Source organism: Balaenoptera acutorostrata, chromosome 10 (assembly GCF_949987535.1).
Source record: "Balaenoptera acutorostrata chromosome 10, mBalAcu1.1, whole genome shotgun sequence".
Taxonomy (NCBI): Eukaryota; Metazoa; Chordata; class Mammalia; order Artiodactyla; family Balaenopteridae; genus Balaenoptera; species Balaenoptera acutorostrata.
In genome coordinates this window covers 23231986-23251685 of record NC_080073.1, presented here as the reverse complement: position 1 = coordinate 23251685, position 19700 = coordinate 23231986, and the positions used below count along the sequence as shown (strand labels likewise).

The 19700-nt window shown below is 42.4% G+C and overlaps 1 protein-coding gene across 2 annotated transcripts in view; it reads right to left on the bottom strand.

Annotated features, from left to right (window-relative positions):
- Nucleotides 1-3368: 3368 nt before the first annotated feature.
- The window catches only part of SUCLG2 (succinate-CoA ligase GDP-forming subunit beta), a 259242-nt gene continuing 242910 nt past the window's right edge, over nt 3369-19700 (bottom strand). Inside the window, exon 11 of one of the 2 annotated variants that reach the window (XM_007192418.3) lies at nt 3369-4464. In XM_007192418.3, the coding sequence (XP_007192480.1) occupies nt 4349-4464 (116 nt within the window). In that variant the 3' untranslated portion in view covers nt 3369-4348. Of the gene's footprint in view, nt 4465-4485; nt 5510-19700 lie in introns of those variants that run through there. The other variant, XM_007192419.3, reaches the window with a different exon arrangement.

Below are 19700 nucleotides of genomic sequence, written 5' to 3'. Positions count from 1 at the left end.
GTTCTTGTGGTGATGGAAAGAAGCAAATTAACATAATTTAAAAGGTTTTCATTGGCAAATGGACTTTTGCAGACTAGTCAATTTTCACAGGGTTTAAAATGCAAAGGGGTCAAAGATCATATTTCCTACTTATTCATGTTTCACTTTAATGCCTAAATCTGCCTTTCCCAGGTTTGGAAACAATCATCTGTGCTGTCATTTTGAGGGTAATATTGTATTTTTATTTATATAGAGAAGGGGGTGGCAAACTTTTTCTGTGAAGGGCCAACAAGTAAATATTCTAGGGCCATAAAATTTCTATCACAGCTACTTAACTCTGCTAGTGTAGCATGAAAGCAACCATAGACAAAATGCAAATAAATGGCATGGCTGTGAGTCGATAAAACTTTATTTACTAAATAGTCCCTTGGGCCTTAATTTGCCAACTCCAGATCTAGAAGGATATGGAAGAACACAGCCTTTCTTGCTCTTCCTCACACTGTTTTTTTTTAACCACTATTATATGATTTTTCATTTATTTTAATTATTTGAATATATATCGTATCCTGCAAATAATCAGATTTTTAAATATTTAATTTAGAAATGTCAAAACATAATTTTTCCTCTCATTTTATTAAAACCTTGAATAAAAGTAAAATAATTCTTTAGGATGATAATCTTTTTTCTTGCCGAAAGCAAACTGAGAGAGATGGACATAGCATATGAACTGTAAAATAACTAACTAAAAGGGATTCACAGATCCAGTCAGGTCATTTAAAATTTCCTGGCTAGAGCCTGTGCTCCGCAACAAGAGAGCCCGCGATAGTGAGAGGCCCGCGCACTGCAATGAAGAGTGGCCCCTGCTAGCTGCAACTAGAGAAAGCCCTTGCACAGAAACGAAGACCCAACACAGCCAAAAGTTTAAAAAAAAAAAAAAAAAAAAAATTCCTGGCTATTTTACTAATTCATCAGTTGAATTACAACTTAAATAGAAAACTAAAATTGAGCAAAGGGCCTCAACGCCATTACTTCTTATGTGGACATTACTGTTCAAGACAAATAAATCAAAGTCAAATATTAAGATGACTCAAGCAGCATCTATTCAAAAACCCTGGTAACCTGTATGCATGCGTAAGAACGGACTCCAAAGAAATGGTAAGAAATTAATAGAATAAAATCATGACATTTCAGAGTTGGAACAGTCCTTACAGAACAATTGGTTCAACATAATTGCTCTATGGTTGATGACTGTGGTTATCATCTCTTATTTTTCTTTTCCAGAAAACACTGCTTCTTCTTATTGGATACCCAATTTCCTTATGGAATTACCCCCTCCATTTCTTACTCTCAGCTCTGGTAGTTTGGGTGAGGGTGGTCTCGTTCCCAGGCCAACAAGTGCGTATTTAACCCAGTCTGGACTCATCAGAGCCCTGTAAACTCCTGGCCAGAGGACTGGTTCAGGGACAGGTTCCTGACCTAAAATTGATCATCTCAATTCTGGAACGTGTCTTAGAATTACCAGGAGAGAACCAACCTCACCTTCCTCTCTTCTCTCCTTCCTTCCTCCCTTCCTTCCCTCCTTCCCTCCCCTCTTTCCTCCCTTCCTTCCTTCCTCCTTCCCTCCCTTCTCTCTCTCTCTCCCCCTCTCCTTCTCCCTCTCCCTCCCACCCTCCCTTTCTTCCATCTTTACTCTTTCTTGCCCCCTGTCCCACTCCTTCTCCCTTAGGGATGCTAAGCTTGAGAATATGTACCTGGGATGGCCAGCAGCCATTTTGCCACCTTGTGGAAATGGGCTGCCTGAGAATGAAACCAACACAGAGACAAGCTGCTATAGATGCGGAGTTCACGCTCTGAGGCTCTGAGTTTCCAGATCTAGCCTTAACTGTAACCAAAAACATCTGCCTTTTGTAATTACAAGAACAAATTGTAATTACATAATTACTATTTCTTTTTTTTTAAAGAAAGCTTTTTTCTTAAGCTTGAGTTGGATTTGTGCCACTACAAAAGAATCTATACAAATATGAGAGATTATTCAACCCAAAGAAGTGAATGTTGGTAAGTGAAAGGGTCAGGACTTTAATCTCCTCTAGATCTGATGCTGGTTCTAGGAGATTGACATGGTAGACTAGCAAATCCATTAAAATCTTATGTGCAAAGCAGTTCGGGTAAAAAAGTGTGTACTACTTCTCAAGCTTCTTGGATACTGAGTACCGTGTTTAGACTGTCACCTCCTTTCATGGATATTCTTGCTTAGGATAGGGCCAGGTTTAACAAATACTAATCAAATTTAAAGGAAATTATTTTTCACCCTTACATATAGTACAGCTGAGACAAAGACTCGAAGGGGATGCCAGAAGGTCAGAAATGTAGGGCACCCTGGAGGAGGTAATGTATGGACTTCAGATCCACAACCAACACCAACTGCCCCCACTTCTACTCTGTACTCAGTATAGCTGTGGCCACACACACACCAGAAATTCATTCCATAAAAATTTATGGAAGCTATACTGTGCTGAGCAACAGGGATACTATGCAAGCAACATAAACTCAATACTTTGAGCTTCCAAGAAAATAAAGCTTCCCACTTATTTGAAAATAAAGGGCTATTTGCTTGTTATTAACCTTGTTATAAAATAATCACATGAATGATTTAATTTCTTTATCCCCTCCTCCAAACTGTATTGATTAGAAACATCAATATGTACAGCCATGTGAACACAAGCTTTTACAAAGGGCAAAAGAGTCAAATATGTAGTTTTTGTCTAAATGACAGAGTATACATTATTTCTTTTACAATACCAACTAGTTAATCTATCAAAAACCAAAACACACTTAAAAAGACACTGTTAATATTTTTCATGCATTGCATAACAATTAAGAAAGGACATAAGATTGATCTATCAAATGAGCTCTTTCTCCATGGCAAATATGGATCTATAAAATAATGACTTTTTAACTTTTGTCCAGATATGAAATTTATGAGAACAATGTAAAAACTGGTAAAAAAAAAAAAAAAAAACCAACAAAAAGGTTTGGTCTGTGACACATTTGTACATTGAGAGGAAAACTGTTAATGTTGGCACCTGAGCCTCACATATGGGAGGAGGTTATGTCTGTATATTTCCTTATGCAAACTGAGGTCACATTTTAACCTGTTAGACATCTGTGGCACTTACCTGGGCTTCTGGTGTGTATATAATGTTCATTCTTTCATTAAATAATCTCTTAACAGATACGGCTGCTGATAAAGTTGAGTAGAGCTGGAATAATCCTGGGACAACCCAAATTTTCTAACTTTGGAGATATGCCTAAGACACTAAGGCTAGTGTCTTAGTAAAAGAAAAAAATTGTTTGAGGAATAAAATTGATTAAAATAAGAAACACAGATATCAGAGTTTACAAAACAGAGGATTTTATTTGAATTTCTGTACAGATAAAAATTTACCAAAATTTAAACAAAAACCTAAATCACATTCTTTCCCACCATAAAAATGGACACTGCAAAAAAGCCACATTCTCCCAATTACATTTTCCCAGATGGTAGATTCTGAGGGAAAATGGGAGGGGAGAGAAGACAGTGACACTCACAGCATAATTTAATTTTCAGTGTTGTCTCATCTTGAAATGACAGAGATTTCCAGAAGAATCAACCTTCTTCAGTTTTGATATTAAAAGAGAAACTTCTACTTCAAAATCACAAATAAGGCTTCTGGCTTTATTTTTAGTGTGAGGTAAACAGTATATTCAATATTAAGGCAAATGGTAGGATACATGTATGGGGTATTGACTGCAGATCTTTCATTGTAAAATATATTTTGTAATATTTATGGATTTTCTAAACATGTTGGAGTTGGAAATTGTAAAACCTGTTGCAGTTTATAACACCTATTTGTTTCAATGTCTTAGCTGCACCTTTTGGTGGTAAAACTGTTAAATGTAATCTTGTCTGAGTTTTTCTTTTACAGCCTGTGATTTTTTAATTATTTTATTTTTTTTTATTACACAGGACGAAAATTGTGCACCAAAATTGTTGTAAATGAGCCAGGGCCTGATCTCACATGCACACTGGTTGGCCACGTAGTCTGCTCCCCAAAGTTGGCAAAATAATGCCTACCGAGCTAGCTCACCATGACAGAGAAGTATTAGAATGCAGGGCATTAATTTAATGAAGACTATAAGGGAAATCAGATTATTTAGGCTGTCTAGATATTCAAGAAAATACAGATTGGAGTTTCTTATACAGCGATTCTTGCCCCTCCCTTCCCCATTTTTTCCCCAGTGGGATAACCATTTTCTTCACAGTGATGAGAGAACCATCACTTTTTATGGGTAAATGCACTTCTTCTTCCAAGGGATCAGGACAAAGACATCACTTCTCAGCCACGCTGGCCACAGCTTTCTTGGCTGCATCCTCCAGGTCGACGGCCGAAGTAATGGGGAGTCCGCTGTTACTGAGAATGTTCTGGGCCTCATGGACATTGGTTCCTGGAAGGGGGTGGGGGGATGGTGTACAGTCACTGAGATGGAACTGGAGGTGGTGCCCCAGGAAGTTTCGTACAATCTGAAATCATGGGATGCCCGAGCCTCCTAACACCATTTAATTACAACTCAGTTCAGCTTTTTATGATCCAGATCTGGCTATTTAGATACATCCAGATGACAAATTTATTTTTTTCCTCTTTTCACCTCAAATGTCTGGCATTAAAAAAGATACTGCCTATATTTTCTCTGGCATTAAAAAAATGGAAATATGAGGTTCTTAGAAGACTGTGAACAAAGAAAGATTAACAACATCTTGTTCAACTAGTTTGAAAGAGGAAAATATTCTGAAATGGATTTATCCCTTGATTGAATAGTCTGAATACGGAATCTAAAGAAAAAGTTATGTACAAAAATGAGCAAGAGAATGGTAAATCAAGGCGTTGGGATGGTATGGAGTACTGGCAGTAATACATGAGGATGCTCAGGACTAATCTATCTGTGGCTTTTCACCAGGAACTAAATTAAATTCAGGTTCTAATCAATGTCATTGACGAGAAAGATGATGTGACAAGATCTGTATCAAGTGATGGTCCAGCTAGAAAAAAAGATGAAAGATAGGACTTGCAAGAGGCTAATGGACATTTTTTTACTGATAGAAGTTGAAATTTCTGCTGATAATCCACACTCAAGAGGACTTAATGTGGTTTTGGCCCATTCCAGAAGTCTTTTGTCTTAATGATCTCTTGAAACGAAGGGTCTGAGTTGTGACCTAATCTGAGATCTGAAGTTCAGAGAATCTGCCCACCTAAGGCCATGAATCCACTGCTTGGAGACAATGACAGTATTCAATGTGTCCATTTATGCTTCTTCCCCACTCTATATAAGTTCAGATGCCATGAAAATGAACATCGTAGCCTCTGATGATGTCTCTTGGCCATTCCTTGTGGATCTGTAGCGTTTGCGGGCCAAGCTAAGCTACCCAAATGTGTTCTTCGATGACTATTTAACATGCGAAATGCTTTTCTCTTCTTTCAGTGTGAACAAGCCCCTGGGAGAAATGTGATAAAATTTAAGTGTCTTAAAGAAACATCTCACCTTACATCATCTCCCGTGCTTTCATCTAGTTAGCAAGACAGAGCCTATTTATAAACAAAGACCTTGAAATATAGGCCTTGGAGGACCTCAGAGTATAAATTAAAAGGAGGTGCTCGGTCAGCATGTTTCATACAAAAAGGCCAAGGCCAAGTTAAGGAGGAGCAGATGAGCTGAGAAGGTGGTGCAGTGTTGATTTTCCCGGGACCCTTGGTCCATCAGAGCCATGGGGAAGGGGACACTGGGCACTGTGTCTTCGGGTCAAGGCTGACTCACTGCAACTTTACACAGGAATCTGACCAATGGCCTCTAGGGCAAGCAAGAACTTGCTCTAGGGCAAGCAAGAAAGGTAGGGAAGTTGTTACCTAAAATTCCCAGCCACCCATCCTGGCTAGGCACTCCATTAGTTGCATAATTTTGGGTAAATCATTTAACTCCTTTGCGCCTCAACTTCTTTACCTCCAGACATAACACTGTGATCATCTTCCTCATGACTAATACTGATTAAGCACTTGCATACCAGTGCAATGCTAATCTTGCATACCAGATATAATGCTAAGTGACTTACGTGGGGCATATGAAAACTTTACAATGACTATGAATAAATCCCATTGTCCCTGTTTCACAGATGAGATAACTGAGGCACAGAGAGGTTCACAGGGGAACTTCACAGTCACACAGGTTGTAAGAGGCAGACATGGTACTTGAATCCTGCTCTCTTTAATTATGTTCTAACAACATGCTGGTCTGTTACCCTGTCTTTAAAATGAGGTAATAATGCTGGTAGCACAGGTTGCCATGAGAAGCAAATGAAATAATACATGTGAAAGCATTTTGTAAAAGGCGAAGTCTCTGTGGCAGTCATGGCTGGCTGTCTTCCAAAGATCCATGCTCCTCTGCTACGGGGGGAGAGAGCTACTGCTGGGAAGTGGCTGCCCAAACAGGAACTGCATTTCCCGGGTTCCCTCGCAGGCAGGAGGCTCATGTGACTGAGTTCTGGCCAATACAATGTGAGCAGAAATGAAAAACATGCCCATAACATCTCCATTGGTACTCTCTATATTCTCTCTTGGTTTTCTTTGTCTGTCTTCTGGAATGCTGTCAGCTAAGACAACCTTGGAAGACACTTTTTTCAGATGACAATGACTCCCTCAGCCCGGAAGCTTGAGTAACCCTGTAGAGCAGAGCACCTGGCTCACTCACCCTCTCCGACTTTATATGAGTGAGAAAGAAACTTCTAGTATGTTGCCTCTGACATTTCAGCACATACCTGTTGTTACGGGAGTGAGCATTACTTTAACTAACAGACTACTTTGTAAGGGTGGGAGGCAGCTTCTAAAATGACTCTTAAATGATTGATCCCGACTTCTTGGTGCTCACGCCCCTTGAGTGTGGGCTGGAGCCAGGACCTGCCTCTAATGAACAAGAATATAGCAAAAGTAATGGAAGGTCACTTCTGAGACAAAGTCCACTTTCTGTGTGTTCACTCTGACGAAGCCAACTTCCACGCTGTGGGCGATGGGCTGCCCTATGGAGAAGCTCACGAGGCAAGGAACTCAGGGCAGCCTCCAGCCAAAAGCCAAGGAGGAACGGAGGCCTTCATTCCAACAACCCAAGAGGAGCTGCATCCTGTCAACAACCATGTGACTGTGCCTGGAGGCGACCCTCCCCAAGGCAGGCTGCGACAGGACCCCAGGCTGCAACAATGTGATTGTACTTGTGACAGACCTTGAGCCAGAGGACCCAGCTAAGCCAGCCCTGGATTCCCCACCACAGAAACTTCGAGATAATCCATGTTCCTTAGGTTAATCAGCTAAATTTCGGGGCAATTTGTTTCACACTGGTACTTAACTAATGCAGATGTAAAGATTTATTATTTCATTAAGAACAACCTCAGTGTGCATTTTGATTCATTTGGTAAAGTTTCAGCCAAGGTCCCAGAGGTTGAAAAGTAGGACAGAGGATCACACTGTGGGAGGTGTTGGGTACCAAGCTAAGGGATTCCAACATTAACCTGTAGGCAGCGCTTTCATGGAGTAGTGACGCAGCGTGAATCAAAGTCCTGACAGACACAGAATCGAATCAGTCTTTGCACCAGGAGGTCAGTGCAAGTTAAATGTGGAAATGTTTACCTCCTTCGACAGAGACATGGACTAGCACCCACTCTCCACCTGGCCTCCAACCTGCCAGGGAAGAAATCTATACTAAGATACAGAAGGCTCTTCTCCCTCTTCCTTCCTCAATACACAGCTCCCAAGATCCCCATGCATCACCCCAAGAGGCAGTCTCATCTGCCTGAACACTCCTCACCTTCTAATCTACCTTTCCTCCATGTGATTCCTCCTGTGGGTACAGGTCTCACCCACGCCTGCCAAGCTCTGTCTAACTGGACTGAATTAGCTGTGCTAGTAGTAGCCATAATAATAATAAAAGCAATAATAGCAGCTATCACTTAGCATGGGTCACACATTGTTCTGGGGTTCTAAGTACACTAGCTCCTTTGTTCCTCAGTAGCAACCCTGAGATAGCTTCTATTATTATCTTCCTTTTGCAGAGGAGAGGACTGAGGCACAAATAAGTTAAAGGCTAGTCTAGCGAGCATGGCTAGTCATAGTTAGGAAGCAGTGCAATAAGCATTCAACAATGCTTGAAACATCCATGCTATACTTGAATAAGTCCTTCTTATGATTTTGTAAATATGTCATCATCATCATCATAACAACAATAAAAAAAATCTCTGATTTACAAAGTCCTCCCACATTACTTTATTTGACCCTTACAAGGACTCTGTGAGATCTATGTTTCTAAATGAACTTGTGAGTTTGGTGTTTATAAATCAGTTCTTTTTTTTTTTTTTTAAGCCAAGAGCACTGAGGCCTAGTGACTGATTGGCAGGATTTGGTTTCAAAATCCTTCGCTTTTCAGACTCTATTTTGATTTCCTGGTGACTCCTGTTTGACATTTAAAACACACAGCACTTGCCCATGCATGAGATCATCTGAACCTCAACAAGGCTATAAGTTATTTAAGAACAAGGATCACATACAACTAGGATGTCTCCTCTTTCCAATCTCCCCTTCTGGCTAAACCTTCCATCCCCACTGTCCCCTGTTCTATGAGGGACCACAGGGTATTCTCTGTCCCAAGGCGGACCTCGATTGTTCCCAAGACACTGACTGCACCTGACCCAAGGGTGGTCCAAGCACAGACCACGGTCATTAGCTTGTCCAATTAGATTCGCTCTCCAGAGAATCTCAAAGAGTAGTTTCCATGAAATAGAAAGTAGTAGCATGAAAAGGACTTACCAGTCACAAGTAAGCAGATAAGAGAAAGTCTGTGCAAATACTCAGAGGGTGAAGAAGTCAAGTGAAGAGACAAGTGCTGGAATGATGTTCCTGAGGTCTGCCTCCAAGTCAGACCCTCCTCCTCCTGAGGGCCAACTTTATTATGGTTCCTGCCCACTGAAAGAACTGTTTGTTCATGGTTAGCTGAGTTCCTTTCCATGTGTATGGTTGAAATAAGCTCCTGATCACTTTTTGGGGGGAGGGATAAATGGATTGATATAACCAACTAGCCAGTTCCTTAATTAATCCCCTCTTCAGCACCCAACTTAGCACCAGATATTCCCAAGGGGGAAAATGACTGACAAAGAAATCTGTGAACCTACAGACAAGCTGGGGCTTTGGCCTGCTGTGCCCTCCAACCGGAGCTCTGTTGCCCCCTCTGCTGGGCAGACACCATATGCCCATGAGCTACCTGTTTAAATGACATTTCTTTGGGGATGCCTTCTTGTCACCACATCCCAACCCCCAATCCAGAGTAGGGGATTGTAAGATGAGCTTCTAGAATACTTTGTACATCTACAATCACAGCACTATTTGGACTGCTTATTGATGTTGCTCTGTCCCCACTAAGCATACACTTCACGAGGGCTGCCACTTGGTCAGCCTTGCTCACCGCGTACCTCCAGGCTCAGCACAGTATCCCACACACAGGATGTGTCTGTAGATGGACTGAATAACTACAGATGGGCTCATCCGTACAAAGTGTGCTCCAGGCGGCGGCAAGTGTGGATGAGTCCTCTTCTGATCACCTTGCTGACCCAGCACCCCCAAATAATGCTTTTTCAGGAGGTTGAAATCAAAACCCCAAATGGCCTGAGAGAAAATGAGGAGGGCTGCTCCTGAGCTTTCTCTAAGTTCTCAAGGGCTTCTGTCGTGGCCTCTTTCTCTAAGAAGGTCCATGTATTAACTGGCTGTACTGAGTGCCCTTGAGGGAGGACTCCAAGCTGCTGTCACTGTCGGCCGCCCAGGCACAAGAGGCTGCTGTGCTCAATGTTAACAACTAGCCAGCGGGGCCGGGGTAAGAGAGGGTGGGGCAGCGCCACACAAACACACGGCCCTTCTCTCCCTCCAGCTACTCCTGCAGGGCCATATCAAACTGCCTAATCGCTTCATCATTCCAGGATCCACTAAAGTGAATTTTAATTATACTTGCAGTTACACTTTAATTACAGCCTTAATTATTAAGCACATACTAGGCATGCTCAGAACCAAGCAGTTTTGGAAGAGAACCTCGCTCTGAAATATAAAGCTCGGGCACAGGAGTATGAGGAGGAAGGGGGCACATACAGAGGGGCCTTGGTCAGATGCAAATCTGTGACGTGAGGTGTGTGTGGGGGGGTGTCAGAAACAGAGGCAGGAAAGAGAGAAGCACACACAGACAGAGAACAGATGAGACAGAAGGCATGGCAGAGCCTGAGGCAGGAGAGTCGGAAAGAAAGAAACAGAAAGAGAGGCAGGAGAGAGACACACAGAGAGACAAGAGAGACAGAGAGGGAGAAAGGGAAAGAGACAAAAAAAAAAAGAGAGAGAGAGAGAGAGAGAGAGAGGCAGAAGGGATGAAAGAGGAGACTAGAGACGGAGACAACTAAGAGAATGAGAGACAAAGAGTCAAACAGAGAGTGAGGGGAAAACAAGTGAGGTTGCCAAGTCCCTTCTGCAGCAGCCCTACCCTGACCCTGCCAGCATCTCCCTTCCAGCACCCTGACTGGCTTCTCCTTGGCCGGCAGGGCTAGGGACAGGCCAGGGAGAAGCAAAGCCAGGGCAGGCCCTGCTGCCCACGGACCCTGCCTTGGAGAGGAATTACAGGTCACTTCCTGGTTCCTGTTGAGAGAGCAGCTGGAAGGGGAAGTGGGGATGCACAGAGAAGAGGGTTAGAAAGAAAAACAGCAGTCACTGAAACGAGGTCACTGGAAAAGAAAAGAGGAACAGAGGGAGCCTTGCTCGTTTGCGGATTCCTTTCATTAATGATATTACGTGAGCATTTCAGGTTAGTTTCTTCTTGATTCACCAAGTGGCTGACATCTCCCATTCCCTCCCCAGTCTTTATTTCTAAATAGAAACCATCATAGCTGCTTTAAACCGTGACACAGAATCAAGAGTTCCAAACAGACTGTTTATGCCTGTGCACCCAATTACAAAGGAAATTGATCTCTTCCCCACATTTAAATTGCGCTGCTGACATGCTCTAATATTTATTAAATGCTGCACTGGTTTTTAATGAGGCTGCAGGACAACACTTTTAACAACCACCTATACATTAACTGATCAACTCATGCTGGTCGAACTTTAGGCATTTCTTAATATCTGCCTGTTGAAAGCCACTCAGCTAAATCGTTACCTACCCACTGCGTGCCTTAAGAACAGCAATACATAGAGAGTCAAAGGGGACCGATTTAAAAATGAAATCTTGCTCTATTGGTAGAGGATATTATAAAAATAATAATAATAATTATTAAAATCTTTAAAAATTCTCCACCTCTTCTGCATGATTTACCACTGACTTCCTGCCACTGGGTGGAGTGAGAGAGCTGTATACAGAGATGCCAGGTTAATTTATCAAAATTCGTTCTTTGCTTTCATTACATGGAGAGAAGACAACAGTAGTGGATACAAATTACAGGGCTTTGTTCAAAAGGTGCAGCCCCTCCCTGCCACTCAGGCCAGCTTTTTATCACAGGGCTGTGAAGAAAACCACTCTCTAGTCAAAGGGTGCAGAAGCTGTCTTTTTAGAAGTATTATATTAATAGGAATTCAGCTTTTTTAAAAAGAATAATAAGTTAGCACTTATTCAGTATATGCTAGGTATAATAAATGTTTTTTGGACAAGTGACTAAAGGGGTTCACAAGTATCCTATCAGTTGAATCTTCACAGCAACCCTAAAGTTGACATCATTTTTATCCCCACTTTACAGATGAGGCGACCGAGGCACTGGGAGGCTTAGGAACTTGCCCAACATCCCCCAGCAAATCACAGGCTGAACCAGGACTAGAACCCAGGTTTGTCTGACTGTAAAACCACATGACAACCACACAGCCTTGGCCTTTTAGTGCTAGAAGGAATCCCAGGGCTCCTTTAGGATAAGTCTCTTGTTCTCACTAGAGGCAACTGAGTTCATGACATGTGAGATAATTTGCTCAGTCAAACAACCAGTGAACCGTGACAGATCTGACTCTCCGGCTGGTGCTGTCAGGGCTAGCAAACTACGGCCTGGGGGACAAACCCAGCCTGCTGCCTCTTTTTGTACCACCTGGGAACTAAGAATAGTTTTTACATTTTTTAAACAGTTGGGGAAAAAAATCAGAATAATATTTTGTGATACATGAAAATTACATGAAATTCAAATTTCAGTGTCCATAAATAAAGTTTCAGTGGAACACAGCCAAAGTGATTCATTTACAGATTGTCGATGGCTGCTTTTGTGCTACAGTGGCAGAGCTGAGGACTTGTGACAGAAACAGCATGGCTCATAAATCCTAAAATATTTCGACCTCTGCTTTGAGTAACTGAGTCCTTTTTTCCCTCCCCCTGGGACAGGAGAGGTCAGTGGAAGCAAAGCAAATTCTATGAAGCAGCAGATTCCTCCTCAAATGTTCACGGTCCCTGTGCCCTTGGTCCTCCTCCATTATTCTTTCAATTGACAATCAGAGAGAGGAGGTCCATTTTCTTGGTGACACGTAAATTTAGAAAGCTTATCACATCTCTTGTGTCTTGTTATTATACCGTTGGAAATGGAATCATTCATTGAGGATGAGAGGCAAAGCTCCTGCTGCATCAGTGGCCCTCATTCATCTGAGACGATGGGCATCTTACATCTAGCACCTTGCAGGCAGCCAGCGGAGTCCATCCATGTGGAATCACTCGAGTTGTGGACAAGAGCTGAGATAAAAATGACAGCTGACATTTATTGAGCCAGGCATCATTCTAGGTTATTTTAAAACTAATCTGCTCCTGACAATAACCCTGTGAGGCTGCCATATTTTTATTCCCATTTCACAGATGAGGAAGCTGAGATTTAAACTTCGCTCTGTTACCAACTAGCTGAGCAACCTGGGAAAGTTACTGCAGCTGGATGAGCATCTCACTGAAATACCTTGTATCACATTTTATAAAAATTGAAGATAGCATAAGATAGCCTGTGGGGCTGTATCATGCACACCTACTTGCCTCAATGATTTCTTCTCCCTTGGTAAGAAAAAACCGAATGCCCAGGGTGTAAATGTGACAGGCATTCCTATGATGACAGCAGGCGGTGGCAGGAAGCGGAATGCCAGGTTTTTTACCACGTTTCCATGAATGGTGTGTATGCGCTTATGATCATGCAAGCAGGTCTAGGATCAAGTCTGACATATAATTATTGAGGGCTTATGACAGGTACCTATACTCTTGCTTTCAACTATATGAACTCTCAAAAAAGTAACACAGATATTAATGCAAACTAAAGGTACAGGAGCCTTAATGTTAAACTAAAATGGGAGGAACCCTCTGGCAAGTAGGACACTTTACGGTTCTGCACCTGCTGGGATAGGACTGTTCTTATAAAGAAGGAGCGTTCCTACATACGCCCTTATCTATCTGCATGTGGACTTCCCTTTCACGCCTTCCTTGAGTCTACCTCATGGCTTTCAATCCATGTATTGATATATTCTAATTTAAGGTGATTGCAGGAATTTTCACAGGTAATTTCGGTGGTGTGAGACTTCTGTCTGAAACGCTGGCTTTGGAACTCCACTGCTGCCTAAGAAGTGACGTGACTGTATCACTGCACAGGCTCTGAATGTATCTGGGGGAAATATTTTCCTGAGCAGACGTCATTGCTAATATTTTCCTGAGAAGAAGGTAGATTCGGAGAGCTTAATATTGCCTGTCAAATGCTTTGTTGGCTCCTAACGACGTCTTTCAGAGCTGAGGATGGAGGGGGATTTAGACACTGGTACCATGGGAAGTTTCCAGAGTTCTAGATCTTGATGTTGGTCTCTTCTCTACACCAGGCAACAAACTATGTCCCACTGTTTGCTTTCGTAAAATAAGATTTACTGTGGCACCACCAGGCCCACTCCCTTCTGTACTGTCTACGCTGCTTTGGCACCACGATGGCAGAGCTGAGTTATTGCGACAGGGAATACGTGGCTCACAAAGCCTAAAATCTGGCCGTTTACAGAAAAAGTCTGCAGACCTTTCTGCTACACCATCCACATTTGTGGCCCTGTGGCCCAGCCTCATTTGGTGCTTCTCCAGCTTGAAGCTCCCACTTCCTACTTCTGATGCAGGGGCAGCTGTATTTCTAGGGAAGGAAGTCCCACCTGTGCTCTCTTTGAATCAACAATGGCCACTAGCTGGCTCAAGGGCCCTCACTCTCCTTACCCACAGCAGTAATGATCAGAGAACTCTTTTCTGCTGAGCTGGGATATAGTCTCAGAATCTTTCTTGGCAAAGACCGCAGGCAGCCACTGCTAATAAAGAGAAGGTGGCATGAGATGAAAGCTATCTGTCTTCCCTGTTCTAAAACATTCCACGAGAAAGTTAGTCTCTCTGCTTAGGTAACTCTGCCTCCAGACAGCCTCAAGGTGGCGCTCTCTGGGAGAGGCTTATTTCACCTGTCACCTGTAAAACAGCACAGACTGAATCTGCTTCAGTCTTTTCCCTGATAGCAATGTCTCTCTCTCTCTCTCTCTCTCTCTCTCTCATTGATGGCTGATCAAACATGACTTTCAAGGGTCACATAAGGAAACTGAGGCATGAAGAAATGAACTGAGTGGTCACGGAGAAAATACTCAGGGAGCAGAGGGTGGTACTGTGAGGTCATAAGCAGGACGCGGGATATGCCCGTCCCCACACCTGCCATGTGCCTTGTTCAAGTGCTCCACCCCCAGCTTCTGCTCAGGAAATCAACTTTGGGCTCTTGTTTTTGAAGAGATGTCCATCACCTAGACTGGGGTGGGCACCTGACCAAAAGGTAGCCCACTCCTAAGGAGACTAATGGCCTGTAATGTACCTGAGGGGGCATCTCCTTCCGTGCGGAGGGGCAGTCATTGGCATAATATGCCTTGTCTCTTCTTTGACGCTCATTGGCTCCACGGTGGCAGTGGAGAGACTTATCTGGCTGAAATGTGTGAAAGGAGAAAGTTGGCATGTGCAGCCCAGCCCCTTCCTCTGCCTTTCCTTTTGACATGCTGCTCACAGTGAGCCCAGGTCATCCTCTGCCCCGGGGCGGGAGACCTGCCCAAGGCCAGCAGTGGCCATGAATGGCTGTGGAGAGCCGCCTAATTCTGGGGTTCAGAGTAAGAAAGCTCACTGTTAGCATATAGTAAGGTACCTCCTTCAACTTCTTTGTTAGTAATGAAGGTGCTATTTTGGTTTCCTTAGTCTTTTTTCCTATTTCTCACCAGGATCAGAACCCAGATGGGGAAGAATCTGTTGGGTCCCCTCAAAGACCCCAACAACACGGCCTAGTTGGATGGGCTGTAGACAACAGGAGGGATGGTTATTACATAAGCTTAAAAGATGGATGACCTGTGCGATCTGCACTTCTAGGGAACACAGAGGGAGCAGGCTGGCCTTAGCGAGAGGCTGAGGGGGTAGAGGCACCAAGAAAGAACAAGAGGGAGTGAGAAGGTTTGAGTAGGGGGCTTTCCAAGTGCAATTAAAGCCTTACACTAAACCTCCTTTTTACTAAGGTGGTCGGAGAATGAAGTCATTACATCCATAAAAATAAAACAAAAACAAAACACTGCATAACACAGAGGCCATCTTCCTTAAAGGAGGCCTAGTCCTGTAGTTACACTGACTACTTTCTTCAGGTGCAGTAGGCTTTTTCTTGCGCAAGGCAGCAGATGTCCGACACGATATAAATTTCAGTTAGTCACATGAACTACCCAGGGGTAAAATGAAAACTCAAATTGCCAAATATAGTAGATTCTTTGTCTGGAAACTTAAATATTAGATCTCAAAAAACTTTAACTAGCCTAATACTTTAGATAGGTCCTGTGAGACTTGGTCTAAGGTTTAAGTGTGACGAAGTTTAAGCATTCATAAGTGTTTATCGATTCTGAAAATGAGAGGATTTAAGGCTCGATGACAGAACAGGATTGTCTCCAATGTCACTGTCTCCAATGACACAGGGAGAAGATGCTAGTGATTAAAAGGAGGAGAGGAGATAGATGTCAATGTGAAGTGTAATTGGTCCCAGTAAATAAGCACCCACAGGGGACAGTGAAGGAGGGAGGAGATGAAGAGAGGTGAGTGGACAAGGCAGAAAGGCAAGGCAGAAAGGCCGGTGAGGAATGAGGTGTGTAGAAAATGGGGAGAGTGGGAACAGAGGAAAAATGAGACTTAAACAGAGAGAGGAGAAGAGACGTGCCCTGACAGAGAATGTCAGAACCCTCCTCCAGGAGCCACGTTCCCAATGACAGCCGCACCAGAACTGAAACATGGACAGAAGGGAAGATGTGCTTGGTGAGGCTGGGGTGCAGGCGGGGACCAGGTCCATCTCATCTTGCAGGGAGCAGGAACTGAGAAAGGAAGAGAAGATGAAAACTCGGTACAGAGCACAGCTGGAAAATGTGCAAAAAGGCAAAGAGGCCAGGGGTGTTATCAGACACAGAGCCAGACGCCGGCCCTGCTGGGCATCTGCCCTCACTCTGCCCAGGATGATGCCACCACTCAGCTGGGGGTCCCTTAGTCTCTGCTGACTCAGTGTAAGCAGCAAGCCTAGGGCTCAAACATTCTGAATGAAAACTTTCCCAAGCTAGTCGGTGACAGTCAATCTGCCAACGGTTACTTTCTGATGGGAGTCAGAAGGATAATCTCCTCTCCGGGTCTCACGCCCTAGCATAACTGAAGCCTTGCTGAATGGACGGCTGCCAAGTAGGCAGACACAGCTGAAAGCTCGGTGGCTGTCTCTTAACGCTTGAATGCTCGGGGTTTCTCTTCCCCTCAAGCAGACCAAACCATCACACAGCAGTTTCCCGGTGTCCATGTTAAGGACACTTGATTTGCATTCCTCTGGCCGTGGCTCCAATCTGTCAGTATTTCAGGAAGCAAGTATAAAGAAGTGTCCACGGAGAAGAGGTGCTGGTGCCTTATCAAGAAAGTAAGAGAAATAGAGGACAAAGTTTCTGACTCAGGGATGTTTACGTTCTCAACAACTTCAGAGAGAGTTTAGGGAACATTAGAAAGACTGGAAAGGATAAGGAGGGAGACCACAAGGGATTTCTGTTTCTAAAGACATCTGGCAAAAGAGAAGCAAAATGTTTATGTTGCTGAAACAAAATTTTGGTATTGGGTGGAAAAATCAAATTGAGAAGATCTGGCTAAGAGAAACGGGATCCAATCTACAGATTATCTAGACTCATTATTATTTCCTTATGAGCTTAACTTGGAATCATAATGAACACCTGAGAGAAAAGCAAATTCCTCTTCAGGCAAATATGAGACATAGAAGTTAGTTGCAGATTGAAGTGGGACAGTAAGAAGGAAAAATGAATTCTAAAAAAGAAAAGTTCTCTTGAAGTTTTGGCAGATTCTGATCCAGAACCATAAAAATGCCCATATGAAATCCAAAGCTTTGGCTAAAACACATTTGCACACTGAATACACCAAGTTGTCAATAAATGCCTGTACATTTCTCAACAGTATCAGGGGTTGGGCTGAATTAACCATCTAGGTAATTTTTGTGCCAAGTATGAATACATTTCAAAAAGGAAAGAAAAACTAAAACTCATTTCATTTTATTTGTTCTTTATTCATTCCAGGAACAACTGTCTACAAAAGCTAAACTCCCCCCACCACCCCCAAAAAGTGTGCTTCTTCAATTTACCCAGGAGTCTTTTGAATAAAAATAATCCTGTGTCTCAGCTGGTAAATTCTATTCTGATAAGGCAAGTAAATACATGTAATTATAAAGTTACCATTCTCAAAGAGGAGAGTAATCCTTTCCTTATCCACTGGTAAAACAGCTTATAATTATTATACAGCTGATAACAAAGATTTGTCCACAAAATCCCACTAAATCAACAAGCCTGATTTGATTGATTAAAACTTCTAACATCAGGACATTTCTAATACACCGTGTGCAGCAACAGAGTCTTTAAAATGTGGGCCACAAATTGGTGAGACTGACGGCAAGGAACTTGGCTCTTCTGAATGGCCACATAACAGCCAAGAGAGGCCACCTGCTTTATTTATAGGAAACAGATGCTGAACTAGTAACAAATCACAGTATTGGGCTTTTGAAATATCTGTTATCTTGGTCATTAAAAATCTCACATTTATTCAGACTATACAGCCATGTGTCAGAGTATCAAAAACTTAGAAAGCAGCTAATAGATATTAGCAATAGTAATTATTTATTACTGTAATTCAGACTCTGGTAAGGTTTTTCTCCCACACTTAGTTTTTACGTGTCACTCAGTTTTTCATAGATGCTGGGTTGGTGGACACCCCTGTCTCTTCTCACTTTTACTAGCTAGACAATAGTGGGTGTTCTGGGAATGTGAACCAATTTTAATATTAATAGAAATAAAGTTAATTTTGAAGTTTATCGGCTAAAACAAAGTATAGTGTCAAGTTAAACACAAACTATCACTAGAATTGTTCAAAATATTCCTGCTTCTTTGTATCACTTTGTCTTTCTCTGTCACCACCGACAATGAAGAGTTTGCTCTGTTCAGAAAAACAGAGGGAACCAAATCATACTCTAAGTTTGGGTAAAATATAACTGAATGCAGAGAGATTTGTGAGAGGAGCAGAATTTATGCTCTGACCCAGAGGAAAGCAAATGAAAAATTGACATTAAGTCTAAGAGAAATTCCTCAGAGGGCCCTGTAGTTAGCAACTTTTTCCCCACTGGAAGCACTAAGAACAAGACTTTCTGTGACAGGACATTTTGGGTTTTGACTGGTTTCTCATTTTAACTGAGCTGTACTGCAGGGGAACAATTTCCAATGCAGTGAGTCCTGAGTGTGGTTTACTGGGCCCTTCAAAATGAGGGTGACATCCATTTGTCTGTCATACTTCTCTTTGGATCTTCCCCTGTATTCCCACATCTCTGCCTCCACACAGGTTCCATCTGATGTTACAGCTTCATCTCAAACAAAGCATGACTAGATCCTAGTGTCATCCTCTCCCAGTCTCTCTATCTAGTTTCCACTTTTGACTTTCCCAAGTCCATCAACTGTGCCATCCTTCTCCTGGTCATAGATTTAAACCATAGCTCCCCACTTTCTCTCATCTCTTTTTCTACCTCTGCTCTTGTTCCTACTCACTTTTACCTCTATGCGGCAAATCTGCTTGGGTTTTAGATTCTACCTAATACTGTAGATTCTGGCTACTAACTTGATTGTCCTACTCAGTTCTTTTCACCCATAACATGTTGCTGCAAAACTGTTACTTTCTACAGGACAGCCTACTGATCTACTCAGGTCCTGGCTTGCAGTTTTTGCCACTGTTATGATCCCAGTACCAACTCCCAAATATGGAACAGATCTGATGACTTCCTTCTGATCCTTTACTAAATTTCCTCCTTCTTCCTTTTTTCCAATGATTCAAATCTTACTTATTTCCATGTTCAACTTGGAAATTCTCCTTTCATAATATTTCGCTGCTAACTCACATCTGTAAATGTACTATAATTATAGTTGTCAATATTGAGTAAGCTTTAAAAAAAGGGTATGCCATATTCAATATCCTGTGATAAACCATAATGGAAAAGAATATGAAGAAGAATATATATACACAGTAGAAATTAACACATTGTAAGTCAACTATACTTCAATAAAATAAATTTAAAAATAAAATAAAGGGTA